General features: G+C 38.2%; 3 protein-coding genes across 3 annotated transcripts in view; 1 reads left to right on the top strand and 2 right to left on the bottom strand.

Moving 5' to 3' along the window:
- The window catches only part of LOC119904035 (coiled-coil domain-containing protein 148-like), a 29,192-nt gene extending 21,828 nt beyond the window's left edge, over nucleotides 1–7,364 (top strand). The window contains exons 11-14 of the mRNA XM_038720406.1: nucleotides 430–548; nucleotides 2,600–2,717; nucleotides 2,907–3,044; nucleotides 6,802–7,364. Of these exons, the coding sequence (XP_038576334.1) occupies nucleotides 430–548; nucleotides 2,600–2,717; nucleotides 2,907–3,044; nucleotides 6,802–6,945 (519 nt within the window). The 3' untranslated portion in view covers nucleotides 6,946–7,364. The remainder of the gene's footprint in view (nucleotides 1–429; nucleotides 549–2,599; nucleotides 2,718–2,906; nucleotides 3,045–6,801) is intronic.
- Nucleotides 7,365–7,569: 205 nt separating this feature from the next.
- Nucleotides 7,570–10,241, bottom strand: LOC119904036 (uridine phosphorylase 2-like). The gene is made up of 7 exons (XM_038720408.1): nucleotides 10,069–10,241; nucleotides 9,787–9,901; nucleotides 9,526–9,684; nucleotides 9,262–9,376; nucleotides 8,951–9,160; nucleotides 8,655–8,801; nucleotides 7,570–8,374 (listed from the first exon to the last, which is right to left on the bottom strand). The coding sequence occupies exons 1-7, from the start codon at nucleotides 10,119–10,121 to the stop codon at nucleotides 8,232–8,234; spliced, it is 942 nt and encodes a 313-aa protein (XP_038576336.1). The 5' UTR covers nucleotides 10,122–10,241; the 3' UTR covers nucleotides 7,570–8,231.
- Nucleotides 10,242–10,799: 558 nt separating this feature from the next.
- Nucleotides 10,800–15,953, bottom strand: LOC119904037 (uncharacterized protein C7orf57 homolog). The gene is made up of 8 exons (XM_038720409.1): nucleotides 15,860–15,953; nucleotides 15,545–15,591; nucleotides 15,117–15,269; nucleotides 14,916–15,012; nucleotides 14,406–14,526; nucleotides 14,067–14,146; nucleotides 11,476–11,568; nucleotides 10,800–11,151 (listed from the first exon to the last, which is right to left on the bottom strand). The coding sequence occupies exons 1-7, from the start codon at nucleotides 15,868–15,870 to the stop codon at nucleotides 11,493–11,495; spliced, it is 585 nt and encodes a 194-aa protein (XP_038576337.1). The 5' UTR covers nucleotides 15,871–15,953; the 3' UTR covers nucleotides 10,800–11,151; nucleotides 11,476–11,492.
- Between the last annotated feature and the right edge of the window lie 3,030 nt (nucleotides 15,954–18,983).

The following is an 18,983-nucleotide window of genomic DNA, read 5'->3' as shown; positions in this document are numbered from 1 at the left end:
ATTTAATTGTGAGCACACATGAAGATCAAATTGAAAGCATATGTTGTTACATGTATCTGGGTATTTTGATCATTCAATTTAGTTATTGTCCTCACAGGTGCAACAATACCAGAATGTGTGCGTGCGTCTGACTGTTTAATTAACTCTCTCCTCAGGGGTCTGCTAGGAGAGCATGGGCAACCTGAGACACTCTGATTAATGAGAGTATTTAGGCTGCATTGGATTCCATATAATTTAGTACAATGGTCCGCCAGACATTGAAATATCATCTCATTCTCTCTATTTACACTTATCTGATTCCCGCTCTGTCACAATCGATAGGACATGACGATCCTAAGAGAGTCAAATTAGTAGGAGTGTGGCTACCGTTCTTGTGGCTGTTGTTAACTTCTTGTTGATATTCTTTGTAAACTGTTATTTTCCCCCCAGGTCAGGCAGTTTTATTTAAAGCAGCAGAAGAGGAGGGAGGTGCAAGGGCAGAGGGATCAAGAAAGACTCGCTAATCTGAGAAGCATCATGGAGGAACAGGCAAGGCGAGATAAAGAGAGGTAAGTTTTTTTTGTCAAAATATGTGTCACTAGAAACTGAATTTGAATCATTTATATTTGAATTTGAATTGCTAATATTGAATAATTGCATTAAAAAATGAATTTGAATCACATAATTGCCCGCTGATGACTTGGCATCAGTAGCTTATGCCAAGCTAGCAAGCAAACCTAAAGCTTGATCTTACTCTTTGCAATTGTAACCGCTGTCATCAATGGGCCATGTATTATAGACAGTTTAAGGTCTGGTATAATGTAAAATAATCTTATCCAAGTAACAGAACTCTAATTTATTTGTTCACATGTAATTTTAAACTTACGGTGAACAACACTCTATAAAAACTTTGTTGTCTTGCCATGTCTCATTGGACTGAATTTGATTTGAGTTAAATTTTTCAGTGAGGATCAAATACATTTTCCGAGCAACTGAATTCAATTCCATTCAGTTTCAAGTTTACTGAAATTCAGTTCCAAATTATTAAATTCAATTTCAAATTATGCTATTCAGATTCAGTTTTTCAATGCAAGGATTCAAGTTAACAATACAAATTCAAATGATGTGATTCAAAATTCATTTTTTTATGCAATTATTCAAGTTGAGAAATTCTAATTCATAATATAAATTATTCAAATTTACTTTATTGTCACATATTTCTGCCCATAGATAAGTGTTGCACCATGGGACCTTGAGAGATCCTAAAACAGAATCCAGAACCCTATACATTATTGCCCATTATCAAGCATGACATGACATGCATTTACCTTTTTGCTGATGGGCTTTCAACCGCTTACAACCACAGATATACTGCAATTACATATTTATGTTTTTATTAGTATACCCAGTATCAAGCCTAAGTTACTCTTGTTATATCAGTTATTTATTGTCATTCAACCATGTAAAACATGAAGGAATGAAATGAAGTCCAGCAGCGTACAGAATAAATAACAACTTAAGATAAGCCCTATATAAAAAAACATTTAAATAATCATCAGCTATAATAAACACATAATATGACTATAAGCTATGTTACAATCATTAACATGGAACCCCACGGTATAGGGCTAAACAATTAATGAAAATATGATCAAGACTGCACTGCATGTCCAAGTGCAATATCCAAATTAATTGTCTGAGACCAAGCAGGGAGGGTCTAATAAAAAGATGCAATAGTTGCATTTTGAGAAGTATAGGATTGAGTATATTTGGAGGTTACCCGTACTTTCAATTCCAGACAGACTAGGGGAGACTAAGGGAGACTGATAAACAGAACATTGTGTTGTGACAGATCATGAGACATGATCCACGAGACATCTAGAATATTTCCATCTGATGGTATGGTCACTCACTGTAAACATCATATAACTTCAATCAAAAGCAAGAACAAGCTTATACACAATACACAGTGTATGTGAAGATGTCAAAAAGTGTGGAATGAGATGATTTAACAAAGTGAGAGCTATTTAAAGTGGAAATAAAAGAGGAAGGTTATATGCTAAGAAGTTTACTTCTGTATTTGTGGAATCCAGATTTACTCAACTTAACAGCAGCTGAAAATCTTGTGTGGTTTGACTTCTCACCTTGCTACAGTGACGTGAACATGTACTCCAGAGAGTCAGTACATTACTATTGGGCGTGGTTAAAGGTGCAATACATTTAAGCCGTTCGACCAGGTAGGGGAGTGAAACGCTGTTTTTTTAGCATGGTGTTAAGTTACTCTTGAAAGATAGAGGATTCTGCATTTAAAACATATTCTGTTTGGTGTGATTTGCTTAGCATTTCTATGGAGACACTCACAGAGACTGATGTTAATACCAGATAATGGTGTTGATGGGTTTGGCCGTGTGAATCAACTGGATCAGGAATGAGAATAGGGGGGCTGAGAAAGAGATAAAAACAGATGATAGGAGAGGAGCCGCACTCTGGCAGCTTCATAAAACCCACCACAGCCCAGAGGCCAGCTATGTCAGAAGTGATAGGTAATGTTGGCCATGGCTGAGGCAGAGGAAGAGAAGCTGTATAGGTCTGATGTCCACACTCTCTCTGCTCCCTCTAGGGTACAGTTTCGGGCAGATATGTTGCAGTGGCGAAGGGAGGAGAGAGAGGCGCGGGAGCTTGAGCGGCAGAGAGAAGAAGAAGAGAAACAGAATCGTCTGGAAGTTCTCAGAAACCAGGTGGATCATTATCTGCTCTGAACCCTTTCAACCACTGTGATTTACTCTGTCAGTTGGAAAGACCCACAAGGGAAGACTTGGACTCATCCTTATCTAAGTCAAGGCATCACTGCCACCTCATGGCAGTAAGTATGAAGACAACCATATGTTATCACTATATAAAATGTTTTTTTCCTCTATTCATCTTAGGTTGGGGTGGTGGCAGAGGCAGACCCAGAGAGGATGATGGCAGATACAGAGGCTTGGAGAAGTCGACACTTGAATGTAAAGTTTGAGTTTGAGCTCCAAAGGCCTCTCTACAGTATTAACACGTACACAGACACACAGGTGAGGCAAGATAACATATACTCTAATTTAACCTTTAGTTTTGTATGATTATGAAAACACTGCATGGCCGTATCTATGTTGTACATATTATGAGCCAACAAGGCCTCTTTCTCCAGTTTCCTTGATGTTCAGTTTCATTTTTCATCATCACGCATAGACCAGTAAACCGAAATGTGCACATCCCACACAGCAATCATAGTAATCTTATAAGGATTAGGACAACTGCACCAACTCCAGCACCCAGAACAAACTCATTTAAAATGGCTTTCTTCAATGTGAGATCTCTGTCAAGTAAGACTTTTATCTTAAATGATTTTATCTTGTCTGCAAATCTAGATTTTATGCTTTTAACTGAATCATGGTTGTAAATGAATGACTATAGCCAGCTAGCTGAACTGTGTCCGCCTCAGTATGATGTTTTAGTCAACCGAGAGTCAGTGGTCATGGTGGAGGCCTAGTGAGCGTGTATAGGAAAAATTTTAAATGTCATCAAGTACGCTGTGATGAATTTAACTCCTTTGAAGTTCTCACTCTTGAACTTGGAGGGTTGCAACCTATCATACTTGTTATAATTTATCGCCCCCAAAACTGCCTGGAGGATTTTTATCAGAGCTTCCTGAATTTTTAGCTACTCTGGTTTTAAATTATGATAGAATTGTTCTTTGTGGGGATTTTAATATTCATGTTGATGACCCCACCAATGTTAATGCAACTGACTTTTTAAATATGGCCACTTCTTTTAACTTCAAGCAACATGTCAAAGGGCAAACACATAACCGTGGTCATACATTGGACTTGGTTTTTACCCTGGGTGTCAGCATTTCCTCTGTGGAATTAATGGACATGACCATATCTGACCACAGATGTATTGTTTTTAGCTGTGATTGGCCGGTTACTCATGCCGCCTCACCAAGCTCCGTGTTTCAAAGTTTTGCGCATTCTTTCAGAGCCAAAGCCAACACCTGTCTGATTCCAACACCAACAATCTGGTTGATCATATCAATAATATCAGCTTGTCGTCACTAAATATTACTGCTCCTCTAAAGGTTAGGCCTACGTCTAAAGCTAGTAAGCAACCCTGGATAAATGACAGCATTCGCAGCCTAAAAAGGGAATGCAGGAAAGCAGAGCGCAGATAGAAAAATCCAGTCTCCAAGTCCATTACCTCAGTCTGAAGGATTTATTAATTAACTACAATAACATGGTTAAGGATGCGAGAACTATTTTTCTGAACTCATTACTACATAAACACAATCCCAGGTTTCTGTTTAAGACTGTGGATCAGCTGGTAAACCCAACCCCTCCTTGTGCCTCAGCTGGAAGTAATGATGACTGTGAATTGTTTTTATCTTATTTTACCAATAAGGTGGTGTCAATCAGAGCCTCTATTATCCCCGCGGCCTCTTACTCAGAGGTCCCTCACCAGCAACAAGAGAGTTTTAACCAGTTTTATCCCATTGACTTGTCTGAGCTTTTAAAAACAGTATCACAAATGAGAGTGTCCTCCAGCCCACTTGATGTAATACCTACAAAGTTTTTACTGAAAGTAATGGATTCTGTTGGGCCCCATTTGATCTCTGTTTTTAACAGCTCCCTATCTACTGGTTGTGTCCCTGATTATTTTAAAACGGCTTGCGTGAACCCACTTTTAAAGAAACCTGGTTTAGATCCCTCCCTCCTACAAAATTTTAGACAAATTTCAAAACTGCCTTTTATTGCAAAGATTCTAGAAAGAATTGTGTCCAAACAGCTGCTCACTGTGCTGGAAAATAACAAAATATTTGAAAAGTTTCAGTCTGGTTTCAGAAAGTACCACAGCACTGAGACTGCCCTGCTTAAAGTCACCAATGACCTTTTAATGTCTGCTGATGAAGGCATGTGCTCAGTCCTGGTACTCCTGGACCTTAGCGCTGCTTTTGACACCATTGATCACAACATCATGTTAGACAGACTGAGGCACTGGGTGGGGATCTCTGGTACGGCCCTAGAATGGTTTTCATCCTACCTGTCAAATAGGAAGTTTTGCGTGTCTGTAAACAACTATGTCTCTTCGTTCTGTCCAGTTAATTATGGTGTGCCTCAGAGGTTGGTCTTAGGACCCATTTTGTTTTCCTTGTATCTGCTTCCCCTTGCACATATTATCCATAAACATGCCATTTCTTTTCATATTTATGCTGATAACACACAAATGTACTTGCCTGTCAGATCCACAGACCCTGGAATGCTGAGTTCACTTAACAACTGCCTTTGTGAAGTTAAAAAATGGATGTCAAATAATTTCCTCCAGCTGAACTCAGACAAAACAGAAATCCTGGTCATCGGGTCCCAGCAGATGGCAGTTTTGCCATCTGCTGTTCCCTAGTAAATCACATTAAACCTTGGTGTTTGGTTTGATAGTAATTTAAATTTCGAGCAGCACACCACAAAGCTTGTTCAATCATGTTTTTATCAACTTAGAAATATAGCAAAAATTCGATCTATGTTAACTTTTAACAGCCTTTTCACTTGTTTAACCCAAAAATCTACTGATCGACTCCAGACTGTCCAGAACTCAGCTGCCAGGCTTTTAACCAGAACAAAGAAATATGACCACTTCACCCCTATTTTAGCTTCATTACAGAGGCTCCCAGTATGTTTTAGAATTGACTTTAAAATTTTATTGATCACTTTTAAAGCTCTTCATGGCCTCTCGCCTTGTTATATTTCTGACCTTTTAGTCCCATACGCACCAGCACGTACCTTGAGATCCTCGGGCAGAGGTCTGTTGTCTGTTCCAGAGTCTCGACTGAAAACTAAAGGGGACAGAGCGTTTGCTGTCAGGGCCCCGAGGCTCTGGAACAGCCTGCCCGAGGAAATCAGGTCGGCTGAGTCAGTGAACTCTTTTAAGTCCCTTCTTAAAACATACTTTTATAGGAGAGCCTTTCCCGATCTTATTTGACTTTATTTTATCCCTTTTATTTTATTCTATTTTACTTATTTTATATTTATCTTAAACGTGTATTTTAGTCTTTTCAATGTTTTCTTTCTTTTATCTTGTATTGTTTTTGTATTATTGTCTTTTGGGTATTATTGTCTTTACACTTGTTAAAGCACTTTGTAACTTGTTTTTGAAAAGTGCTCTACAAATAAAGATTATTATTATTATTATTTTGGTGAAACTGATCAGTGACCCATGCAGGTGAGGAAAATTATGCAACCTGGGTCACTGGTCAAACAATATTTGTCCTCATCTCAGATAACTTTGTGTACAGCCTTGATCTCAAGGCCACCCAGTCAATAAGTGGACTGTAGAGAGTGTGTGTGTGTGTGTGTGTGTGTGTGTGTGTGTGTGTGTGTGTGTGTGTGTGTGTGTGTGTGTGTGTGTGTGTGTGTGTGTGTGTGTGTGTGTAACTTATGTTGTGGTGACATAAATCTGTTTACACAGTCACATTGTGGGAATTTGCCGTTGTTTTTGTGGACAAAATGTCACCATAATGTAAATCATTACATTTTAGTCCTGCAATGATGGAAACACAACTGTGTGTTTCTGTCATGACTGTAGAGAACAGGTTTGAATGTGGTTATTGTGTAACACAGGCAATGACTTCTCTTCTAATACCTAACCATGAAGGATTAGTAATTCATCTTGTTTCAGGTACTAAATGTGTAGTAAACAGTAAAAACAAACAACGGTAACATAAGTCAGTGTGATCTAAATAAAAAGCTGGAAATGTATTATTTACTGAGGGTAATTTCTTTCTTCTTTTACTATTTACAGATTGTATCTGATCCAAGAGTGCGGGTTGAGCAGGCTCTGCGGGAGGCTGGTCTGCACCACAGCCAGTATGCCCAAGAGGTTCTGTCTGTTATCAAGCCCCCTAAACCACCTAGACGAGATACCAAATCCACACTGAAATTCTGAACATCTGACCCCAAAAAGGGGGTTGTCACATTATTTAGATCTGCCAGCTCTTGTTCTGGTACTGAGCATTATATTAAATGTAATTTTTCTAAGCTGCATGTATAAGAATCATATGAAGTTGGACAGATTCTGCTGCTTGGTTGTCCAGCTTCTGTAGTCACAAACTCATATACAGTAGCTATAGTATTGACCACAAGTGACACAGTGCAATTACTATTAATGACTTTTATTGTAGGGTTAATAGTCTGCAGCATCTCCTGAGAAATACATCATATCATTCATTGTGTTTGAGCTCTGATAAACATGTACCTCCAACAAATGATAATGACCTCTCTGCACATTTATCACTATGTACTGACTGCCTATGCTACTTTCAGGAAGTTTTAATTTGCATAAACAAGCTTGTACGGCAGAAGCTACAAAATAGTAATGTATGTCTCTAATCATTTAATAACACATTCATCACTGAAATACATTGTTGGAAGATCCACTTCTTGATAGAGAGAGAAATCACTAAGGAATAATAAGTGCCTTGCATCTACCAAGCATATAAGAGGAAAAGCCTTTAAAACTAGACGCCACTAACAAACCTCCACTACTAGTGAATAATCTCCTGACTCGCTATTACACCCAAAGATTTTTAATCCCATAAACATTTGGAATCGTCTCTATTTCTGTTAGATTTGTAGTTATAGCTAAAATCAATATTGTCTATAAATCGCAGACTTGGATTGCCACCACAATATATAATTTATTAATTTTCCGAAGGAAAAACATGAACATTTTTTGACAGGCAAACAAATTACCAGATGTTGTGGACTTGTTGTGGAAGTGTAAAGTTGATGATACAACTTACTGAGCAATTTTGCTGGGCAATCTTGCTGGTGGCAAGTCTGACAATGTTTTGAACGGATAGCTGTGGGGCAGGGCGGAGTGGTGGGGGAAGGGGATTATGCTAGTTATCTTTACTCATTACCATTGATGGCAACATTGCCCAGCACCAAAGTTGCTCCATGTATCATCAGCTTAAGTCAAATTTTAAAATCATACAGAACACATTTTTTTTTTGAAAATTAATGTTAACTTACATAAGTACCAGAGTATTAAATATTAAACTATGCAATACATACTACAAAGAAATCATATCATTTTGAACAACTTCTTAAATAAGTTTCTAATACACATATTAACATGTTAAGTACAGTATATATACATATCCACATATCTGTCAAAGCTATATACACTCTATTTGGGAGACTGATGTTGGGATGGGGGATGCAAGGGTCTCAGATGATATGTCCCAGATGCTTCTTGATAAAGTGGGACACCAGGACTTGAGGTCTCTGCTGGTACTCCACCAGAACATCATGAGGGGAGGTGATCTGGTCCCCCTCAAAGCGGTTCAGCAATGTAACGCAGACTACAGCCGCTGGGGTGCAAAAAGAAAATATCAGTCATACAGTCATATATACAGTCTGTTTATGTACATGTTTTGATTTCACACTTGCTTTGGCAATGTACACATCTGTTTCCCATGCAAAAGAAGCCCCACTGAATTGAACTGAATTAAAATAGTAAATGCAACTGTTGGATATCATTGGGTCAAATTATAAATCTGAAGTGAGACACACTAAATGGATGATTGTATCTCCAAACCAGTCAATAAGCTGTGCCACTGTACAGAATGTCCTACATTTTGCAACAAGTACCTTTGAGGCCACAGACACGGCACATAGCAGCAAATACGGTGGACTCCATTTCAATATTCCTCACTCCGGCCTCGTAAGCTTTCCTCAGATACTCCAGTTTTTCCTCATGGGAGAAGGAGCAGAGAGCTCCATCAAGTCGGCCTTGACCTAGAGAGACACAGCACAGCATTTGTCACTCCCTGACCACTGGCTTTGACCTGTTCTGTGTTCTTCCCTGTACATCTCGTGTGGGACAAGGTGATGACAAATGATTTGATGTGATCACAAACAACCAGAGCGTGAGATGCTGTTTATACCTTCATAGAAGTCATGGGTGCACATGGTGTTTCCAATCACTGTGGGAAGGTTCTGAAGCTCAGAGGAGCACTGCAGAAGCTCGCTGGCCACTCCCTTGTCCAGCTCAGTGCTCCTGGTGATAACTTTACCCAGAACCACCTGCTCAAACTGGGGGCGGAAGGAGTAGTCCACTGCTTTATCCGTGACCACCACAGTCCCTGGAGCCAGACCTAGAGACGACACCAGGCAGAAATTTAAATCAATTTAGTTTTAAAGTCAGGATAGAGGCGAATTATTTTCACTTTCAAAACCAAAAAGACAAAGTTCTCACCAACTCCACCAGATGTTCCAAGGCGAAACAGGACCACGTCACGGCACTGAGCATGGTGCAGCAGTTTGATGAGCTCATGCAGCATGATGGAGATAGAGGGGACACCCATGCCATGCTGTGATGCAAACAAGATCAGGATGGAAATTGGATGGAAAACAGTGACATTATTAAACCAGTAATATTTTAGGTACTTGCCTTTGGAAATCAAGCCTACTAGGACAGTTTATATCATTGTTCTGTAAAAAATGGTTATGTAATACTTACACTTATAGAGAGCACTGGTCCCACTTTATACATGCAGTAGCGATCAGTTCCCTCACAGATATCTCTGACTTCCTCTGGGTTTCCAGGCAGTTCCAGCTCCTGGTGGATGAACTGGGCAAAAGCCTTCATTCGATTCGCACTGCCACCAACACACACAAACTATGGGAAACAGAGAAGGACTAGTAAATTGTTTTTTTCTAGCTTTTGAAAATTTAAACCTCAAATTTGTTTTTTTTTATTTTAAATTAGCATTTCACAAACCTTAATATCTCCAAACATTTCTGGAAGGTTGTGAGTCTTGGTACTCAAGTTGAAGTGGTAGAGAATATCCTCCTCCATGGTGTCCAAGTAGGGATTTTTCACTTGCACATGTTGTCTAAGAGCAATATAGTACAGCATATTAATAAATGGACAGATTGCTTAAGTGAATCCTAAGAACTATGTATGTGTGCTAAGTGGATTAACACAATAAATGTTGATTTTTAGGAGCAACAAGAAGAAACAAGTCCATTCAAAGCTCAGCTGAGGTCCCCAAAAACTCACTTGATACATTCGTCGTGGTCATTCCCCATACAGTTAAGTAAAATCGGTGCCATGACTGCTGGAGATGCTTTGAAATCCAGTTTAAAATATAAAGTTGTTCTGCTGTAAAAACCTCCAAATACTCCTTGCTGCTGTTTTTGAATAAGTTACGTCTGACTGCAGAGCTAATATAGTGGTGACCTCTGGCCTTGCCACTGATTGGTTCCAGAGAGAGGAGTAGCACTTGCCCTCGCTCACGCAAAAACATCCACCAGCCAGAAAAGACAGCAAAATCAGTCATCAACATGATTGGTCAAAGCAAGAGTTATACCTTCAAAAAGAAAACCATAACAGTGGCGGTGAAAACAATGTTTGTGACGTAAACTGCTGTTATGACTGAACCTTGCAAAACCATGAGCAGTGTCTCAAACAATACCCAAGCCAGTGAATGGATAACGTGTTGTCAGAGAGCTTTTGCAAATAACAGAGATAACATCTGACATTGGTGTTCAAAGCAATGACACCCAGAACCAACTTAATGTACAACCAACAGAAATGCTGATGGTTCAGTCAAGTCAACTACATAAAATTATACATGGCATCATTTGCTCAAAGAGTAATCTTACAATTTTTCATGTGTCTCAGAAAATGGGCCATCATTTGCTATAATATCACGGTATTATGTGGCAAATTATTCACAATAAAAAGTCAGCCTGTGGGAGCAAATGTAAAAGTAAAAAAAGATTGTGAAATATTTTTGAATAACTTTGATTTTATTTGACTTTTATTCCTTAAAGCTGCCTTTTACAGAGTTACAGACACAGCAAAAAAAACTTAACACTAGAGCAACAAGTGCCTTCTTTTCTCAAGGAACGCAGTTTATGAGGCACCGCTAGCAGGCACCATAAATAAAAAGTCCTGGCTTTAATTCAATGAAGCACTTTCACACTTGAGTAATACATCTGACATGAAAAAACAATTGGAACTGAGTACAACGTCTGATGTGGCTCAGCATGAAGGGACAAAGAAATGAATGAGGAGGGGATGGCAACTATTCCTGCTGGAAGAATTTGATCCTTTCCCACGGACTGGCAGTCTGCTAATCTGTTGACATGGAAATGTATACGAGCATGAGTCATTCGCCTAATCATTATCACATACTAATAATCTCTACATTATACTGCCAAGAGGCATCATAAATTCTTAACGGCTGAAATCTTAATGTTTTACACCTCAAATTTTGTGACCATCTTTTCATTATGTACTATATATACATAGAATCAATACACTGCTGGACAGCTTGGCTACATTTCCTTTTATAATAATAGAGGTGAATTTTGATAGTGTCATGAAAAAGCAAGAAAGTAAATGATTTATGGTGACCTGGAAGACTGCAACTCAAACTATCAGCAACAATGAGATACTTACTTGACAGCAAGCGTTGGCTATTGGTTGTCTTCGGCATAACCAAAGCTCAACAGCTTAGACATGTCGATGGGAGCTGGTTTCTTGTCAAACATTCTGTGAAAACAACAAAAGCACAAAGTACAAATTTGATGGAAAGCTTTGTCATGGAAATCTAACCAGATGATGCTTTTATAGTTACAAATTAATTTAATGTTTTGTCATGGCCACAGTTGCCTATTAGATTAGAGCCTATCAGAGAGGTAAACATTAAAAATGATCCCTACCCCTCCAACATTTTACACCAAGACAAACTCTGGCTACTCATTACAAACGTAGTCAACCAACAAAGCGCACAGAGTCATTGGTATTTAAAATAGTCAGTTTTCTCTTCATTTTATATGAAACTACCAACGCTACTAAACTATCTATTTAAACAAGTAATTTAATGTCAGATTTAGACTTCTTGTTCTTCTTGAATCCAATACCTGATCGCTGCACTGCAATTACTTGTTGATGTACAGTATGTCCCGTACAGCGTTGTATCTGAGGTTCTTTTGGGTTTTTGACAAATCATTGACACTACAGTGAACACACAGCACAGATCAGCAGTGAGCCAAAGCAAACAGGTTAATGTCCATATGTCTAGACACCATTGCTCTGTGTACTGCTTAATTTGACCTAAGTGTTCAGCCTGACATTTCTGCTTAGTCATCACAATATGGAAACATTTGGTGTCCCTAATGTGCAGACTGTGTCAGCCATATGTGTTATGTCTTATAATGCTAATTAACTACGCAATTTAACTGATGGGGAAGCCATATCATTTTGAACTCCTGTAGAGTATGCAATTTCTTACAGTCATCATAGCAAACAACACTTAAAAATAAGTTACAGAATTAAAGTCAGTCTTAAAACAATAGTCAGATGCCTATGTGTATATTGAAATAAGTTTTGCTTGTTGTAATCTTTCCTGCTGATCATACTAGTATTAATAGATCCCTTTTAATTATGCAACCTAAATATTATAGCGCAGTGATGTGCTATAGTTTTAACACAGCCATACCGTCACTTTAGTCCTGCTAGTGTTCACAGCTAACAGCTGATGAGAGTTGTTCTGGGTCCTCTCCACTTCAGTGTCCTGACAGGGTTCTACCGGGAGCTGAATTAACTCCAAGGTAGTCTCCTCTCCAAAACAAACGGACCCAGTCATTAAAACATTAAAATACAGCCACATAGCAACGTTAGCGTTAGCCTTGTGGTGTGTTTATAGCTATGAGCTGATCCGGGTCCGCCAGAGAACGCGCTGTTTGCGATGCGTGTTTTTTCTAGGCATTACGTTAACATTGTGTCGCAGCACATTTCAAAATAAAAGTGAGCTTCTGCTGAACATAATGCAATTGATGTGGCAGAAACGATTGAATAAATAAATAAATGCTTAAGACACCACAAGTATCTAAAGAAAATATTACATTCTCACAGAAAGCTTACTACATTCAGCCAAGATTCGAACTCATGTAAAAAGAAAACCTTCTGTTTCCACTGACTCATTTCACTTCACAGTGACAGCAGACCACCTCGGGTGACCCTCTGTCAGTACGAGTACAAGGGCTGTACAGTACAAGGGCTGTAACTTTAAAAAACTATATCAGATCTGATACTCTCTGATACTGACAGAGGGTCACCCTGAGGTGGTCTGCTGTCACTTTTATTTTGAAATGTGCTGCGACACGATGTTAACGTAATGCCTAGAAAAACACGCATCGCAAAACAGCGCGAGGGTTGGCTTGACTGCCGTCATTCTGCGTGCAGACCTGCCAAACTGCTGCATTTATATAATGTGTTTATTTCTTTGTTCCTCTCCCTGTGCTGGAGTTATTTTAAGAACTTGGAGGCTTTCTCGAGATTATTATTAAATTTGTTGAATTTGTGTTTGTGTTTTATTCATATAGTGTGTCAAGCTTATTACTTCTATATATTCCCAGCAAATCTGATGTTAATATATAGATTTTACTCACGGATAGACTACTGTATGAATGAGCACTTTAGAGATATAATGATAGTAATTATAATTATATATATATGGCTGGTCTGGTTGTATACTCAGAAAAGACTATGAAAATGGACGGATTTAGCTGGAGTAGTATTGATTGCAAATTGACAACATATTTCTGTGGTTTTTACATGGTTTGAAATTGTTTGTAGCCCCATGGGGTTTTATAGAAAGATGATAGAAATGATCAAGAGGTGAATTTGTGTATTATACTTTGTCAATTAAAGCAAACCAGGTAACAACTGCGCTGTTTGTTTTCTTTACATCGCCCACTAGAGGGCTGCAGCGCTGCAATAACCAGCCTAGTTCAAATGAACGAAATGACAAATTAGTTCATTTTAACGATGAATTTTTAATGAACGAGATTTGAAGATTGGAGTCTGTCAAAAGAGTCACTTTTACCATCATTACTGATATGGTCTGACATAATAAGATGGCTGATCTATTAAAAATATATTCTATTTAGTGAAATTCTGTTTCTGAGAGTTTCATTCTGAGACGCCGCTTATACTGAATATTATATACGGAACAACAGCACCATCTTGTGACCACATGAACTTACATCCTCTTGAATTTGCTGGGCTCATAATATTGATTGGATGATTGCAACTTCTCTGTCTGGCTGTATTGAACACTGTCGTTCTGTGGAACACAAAGCAAAGTCACAGTGAATGGAAATACAATGAGGATATCTTGTCTTTCCATCTCTTGCTTCAATTTGGCAGTTTGCAGGCCTGCCTGATCAAGTGTAAATGCAGTGTGTAGCACTACAACACCACTAACGATCCTTCAACTTTGTCTTAAAACACAGGGTCACAACACAATAAAGCACAGGAGAATTGTTGAGGTGGCTCATGTGGCTAAATGCCTTTTTAAATTACTTTGGCATTTCTCTGTTTACCTTCTCTTTGCCATTGCTTTTGCTATCGTCCCTCTCCCAGGTTGACATATTGTCAGTCCCAAAGGGGGGCTCTAGCAGTTGAAACACTCCAGGGTTTTTCTTCTCTTCAGTGTTAATTAAACTGTTGGGGAGAAAAAAACAGTACAGAGATATGAAATGTATCCTTCACTTATTAATGATAGCTGGAATATATAATGACGAATAATATGACAAAACAGCCATTATGGTGGCTCAGTTTTATTATTTATGTTCTATCTTTAAAAACTTGTTAATTGTTAAAAACATTCATTGTTAGATTATTAGCGATATGAACAATATTAACAGTCACAGTAGCAGTAGGTGGTAGTAGCAATGGCAGCTAATGTGTAATCATTTGGTAGTATTATTTTCAGTACCATTACAGTAGCAGTACTGACAGCAAGAAGTGTTAGGAGTAATTACTACTAGTCATGGAGGTGGATGTTTTTTCATCACAAACTGACTACAAGAGTGCATGAAGACAAATGATACCTTGGTTTGTTGTTGTCTTCTAAATCAGTGCTGAACCAGGCTGGAGGTTTGTATGCCTTAGATTTAGAAGTAATTGTTTCCTCATGCCACAAAAGTCCTGTTGAACAAGGATGAACAAATTAATAAAAAACTAAATGTAGGCAAAGTGTATTAACCAGCCAGAGGAACTTGTGTAGATTTAAAGTAAGAGGATAGCTCTACCTTTATGCCCTCCTTGTTTTGCAAGCTTGACATAGTCAGAATCACCCTCTAGGACTCCGGCCCTCCGCCCTCGGGCCCTCTCCTCGGGAACAGTGTTGATAAAGGGGGACAGTCCTGGGATCTGGGAGATCTGGCCGTTTACTCCATCATACCCTGATTAAGTTAAAACACACACATACATGACCACAGCAAAAAAAGAAAAACGTAACGTTAAAGGAAGCATACACACACACACACACACACACATATATATGCTTCAAATGAACTACACTACCCCATGCACAAGTTCTAAGTTACCCCGGCAGCATCTTCTCACCAGGATCCAGCAGGATAACGTTAGTCTCTCTGCAGACATTGGCTACAAACACTACAACGTCAGGTAACTAACGCTAAACTAACGTTAAGTCAGTATAAACAGTTGTACTTGCCAGCTTGTGTCGCCAGGAGATCGCTACTCATGAGAACTGAAGAATTTCTGGTGGAAATGGAAACAAAACCCGGCAAACTGTCAACCTCTTCAACTACAGCTTAAACGAGCGAACATTGTCATTAGCATCTACAAACGAACGCTAAATTAACTTTGACGTCGGTGGGCTAACGCTAAGTTAGCTAATCGATGTTAACGTTAATTTACCTAAATGAAACACAAATAACGTAAAGGTAGTAATTTGTCTACAGGAAATAAAGTTCATAACAAAGTAAATGTCCCTTTTTAAATTCAGGTGGGTTTTTTTTCCACTTACCCTGAATACATTTTGAAGCAAAGTAAGAGACTGCTGTACGGAGCACTGACTGTTTGGAAGTTGTGACTGCGTTGCTGTGGAAACGTTGTTGGATACAGTGTGGTAGAAGAACTGGAGTAGAGTTTCTTCTGGACTCGACGCCATTGTAAGCTTGTTAGGTGTTATACGTATGGCCGCGAGAAAAATTGTTTTATTAGCTGTCAGGTTAATAATAATAAATAATAAACTTAGGCGGCGTATGAGCAATGTTTTGTGATCAAAATAAAAATTAAAAGCAACACATTATCATCACATAACTTATATTTTTTTTCGTAATAATGTCCCCAGTGGTAGAATACATTCAAAACGTTTAAGTTACTCAAGTAAAAGTTGTAGGCTAGTACATCGTTTTAAAAAAAAAGTAAAGTAAGTAAAAGTCATGGTTTAATATCTTTCAACCAGTAAAAGTACAGAACATTCAGAATGATGTATATTTTGTAAGATTATCATTACAAGGTAAATTAGTGGTCATATTACAACAGGGTTGTAAGATGAGATGCAGTGTTGAATGCTGAGCTGAAATCCACAAACATCATTTAGATGTAGGTGTTTTTTTAAGGTGTGTGAGGGTTGAGTGGAGGGCAGTGGAGGTGGAATCCTCTGTGGATCTGTTGTTTCTGAATGCAAACTGGTGATGTGTCCAGCTCTGGCTTCGATGTTGGTCTTTATGTGCTGGAAAACCAGTTTCTCAAAGCCCTTCCTCAGAATGGAGGTCACTGCAGACTTTTTAGTTACATGGACGATGTGGGGTGTCTTGATGCAGGTGGGAACAATCGCCTGTGACAATGATGTGTAAATAACATCAACTAGCTGATTGGTACAGGTTAGATTAGGCTATTGATTAGGCTATTGATGCAATAATGTGTGAGCATCACTTTAATGTTGCAACCATAGTCTGTAAAAGAAACTGGCAAATGAAGAGTGGGGCTAATTTGTAATGGTTTTAGGAGTAATGGTTTAAATAAAACACTGATGCACTGCACACTGAGAAAAGATGGATCTCTAGAAGGTCTTTGTAGAAGAAGTGACAGAGTTATTACAGTGAAATTAGACGTCTACTTTAATGCAAATGTGCCTAGCCAGTTATGTGGTTTTATTAGATAAATGAGGATGTGTTCACTGTGCTAATATAGTTGGCTCTTAATTGCTTTTTAGCCAAATCGCATTGAGAACTTTAACTGCGATTTAATGCTTAACGATGTGGTTTTGTTATTAAATAAACTGAGTATGTATTTTAACCTAACCTAACCTTAATTCTTCTTTCACCCATAGGCCGTAATAAGCTGTCCAAGCACAGTTGTCTTATCATAATCAATAAAAAGAATTAATGACAAAGTCTGTACTGTAGCCTAAGTGACAGAATAATACAATTATCTATTTAGGTAAATATTGTATTAATAGGATAACCTTTTTGAAACACACCTTGAAATGATTTGATACACTTTTTTGTGCTTTGTTTTAAAACTGATTTTTATTGCTCGAAATATGCCCCCCAAAACTTGCACCCTTCACTTCTTGAATGCTGAGTCAGGAACATGCTCAGATAAAATGAAAAAGCAATGGTCCTTGAATTACTGGGCATGTCAAGGTAGCCAGCAGAATAGGCATGTGACAGGAAATGTACGCTTTTGCTTCAGCATAAAAGTGCTGTGTCTGGCTGGAGACTATCTGGATCATCAGATGATGATGATCCAGGCTTCCACTAGCCCACCTTTCAGAAGGAAATGTTGTTGGCTGCTTTTTATTCCACTACATTTGACATTGTAGTATGACTCTGTAGTACTCTGGTTTTACATATAAAACTTGCAATCAGATTATATAAATGGTTAAAAAGACTCAATTATAAAGCAAGGCTGAGGCTGTGGAGTCATCACAAAGTAAATAAAACGACATACAAAGTAGGCCCACAAGTGTAGGCTATAAGTGTTATTTGCACAGTACAAAATATTTTAATAAAAATACCTTGTCAAAAACTCTGTCAGTAGCATTGTGTTTCTACTTTGCATGACTTATGAGACCCAATCAGAGAGTCAAACTTGAGCGTCTGCCTCATCGTTTCTAAAGTCATCCATTTTTGCCCGCCTTCACTAAAACGCACTCTGGAGTTTCAAAATGAAAAAAGGGGTTAACAGCGTTTTCATACTTCACCGTTTAAGGTGTTTGTTTTCACCCTTTTAGTCTGGACGGGAGGTGCAAACGTAGCAAAAGTTCTCCGTTTTAAAACGAAAATGCAGTATTGTGGATTACCAACAAGGCAAAGGAGGGCCCTCAAACTTATTCAGGTGAAATTTTCTTTGGGAATATCACTACTAAAGCACAATATCAGTTTCCATGATAAAGACCTTTAAGTTGGTTCTGTTTTACTACTAAATATTGAAGGACCGTATGTCAAAATCTATGCTATTTCAGTTTGTGCTCACATGTTGCATATTTCTTAATTGATTTGTGTTTGCCCAAATCAAACTACCACACAACACAGGGCCCTTTGCAGTATTAGACAGGAATTTTGAACATAGTTTGTAAATTAGTTGTAATTAGTAAAATGCTGCTTGCACATTATCACAATGGTGGTAATACACTAATATGTGGTGAGTGGCCATTCTGAATAATCAGCACTTTGACTTTTGAAACTTAAGTACATTTAGCTGAAGTGGTGGCAGGAGTATTCAGATCCCATACCTGGTAAAGAAGCAATACCACAAAAATAACAAAATAGCAAAAAAATTAATAAAATATACTCCATTAAAAGGCCTGCATTGAAAATAGTAATTACGTACAGAATTATTATTAGCCAAACATTTTATACTTTTTATTATACTATTACATATTATATTATTGATTTATTATTACTGATGGATTCATGTGTAAGTAGCATATTTTTGTTGTTGGTCAATGCCTATACGTGGCTAGTTTACGCTTAAACAGTTTATCATATTTTCTAGGGTCATGATGTGTTTTGCATGTAAAATCTTAATTTTACACTAACTAGTAACTAAAACTCTCAAATATTTGCAGCGTTTAAAAATAACTATATTTCCCCTTTAAATGTATGTAGCAGTATTAAATAAAATACTGGAATAAATAC

Source organism: Micropterus salmoides, unplaced genomic scaffold, assembly GCF_014851395.1.
Source record: "Micropterus salmoides isolate LMB-PRFRI ecotype aquatic unplaced genomic scaffold, ASM1485139v1 Ms_hic_scaffold_15, whole genome shotgun sequence".
Taxonomy (NCBI): domain Eukaryota; kingdom Metazoa; phylum Chordata; class Actinopteri; order Centrarchiformes; family Centrarchidae; genus Micropterus; species Micropterus salmoides.
The sequence above is the reverse complement of the archived record's forward strand: the minus strand, read 5'-3'. Positions and strand labels throughout refer to the sequence as shown.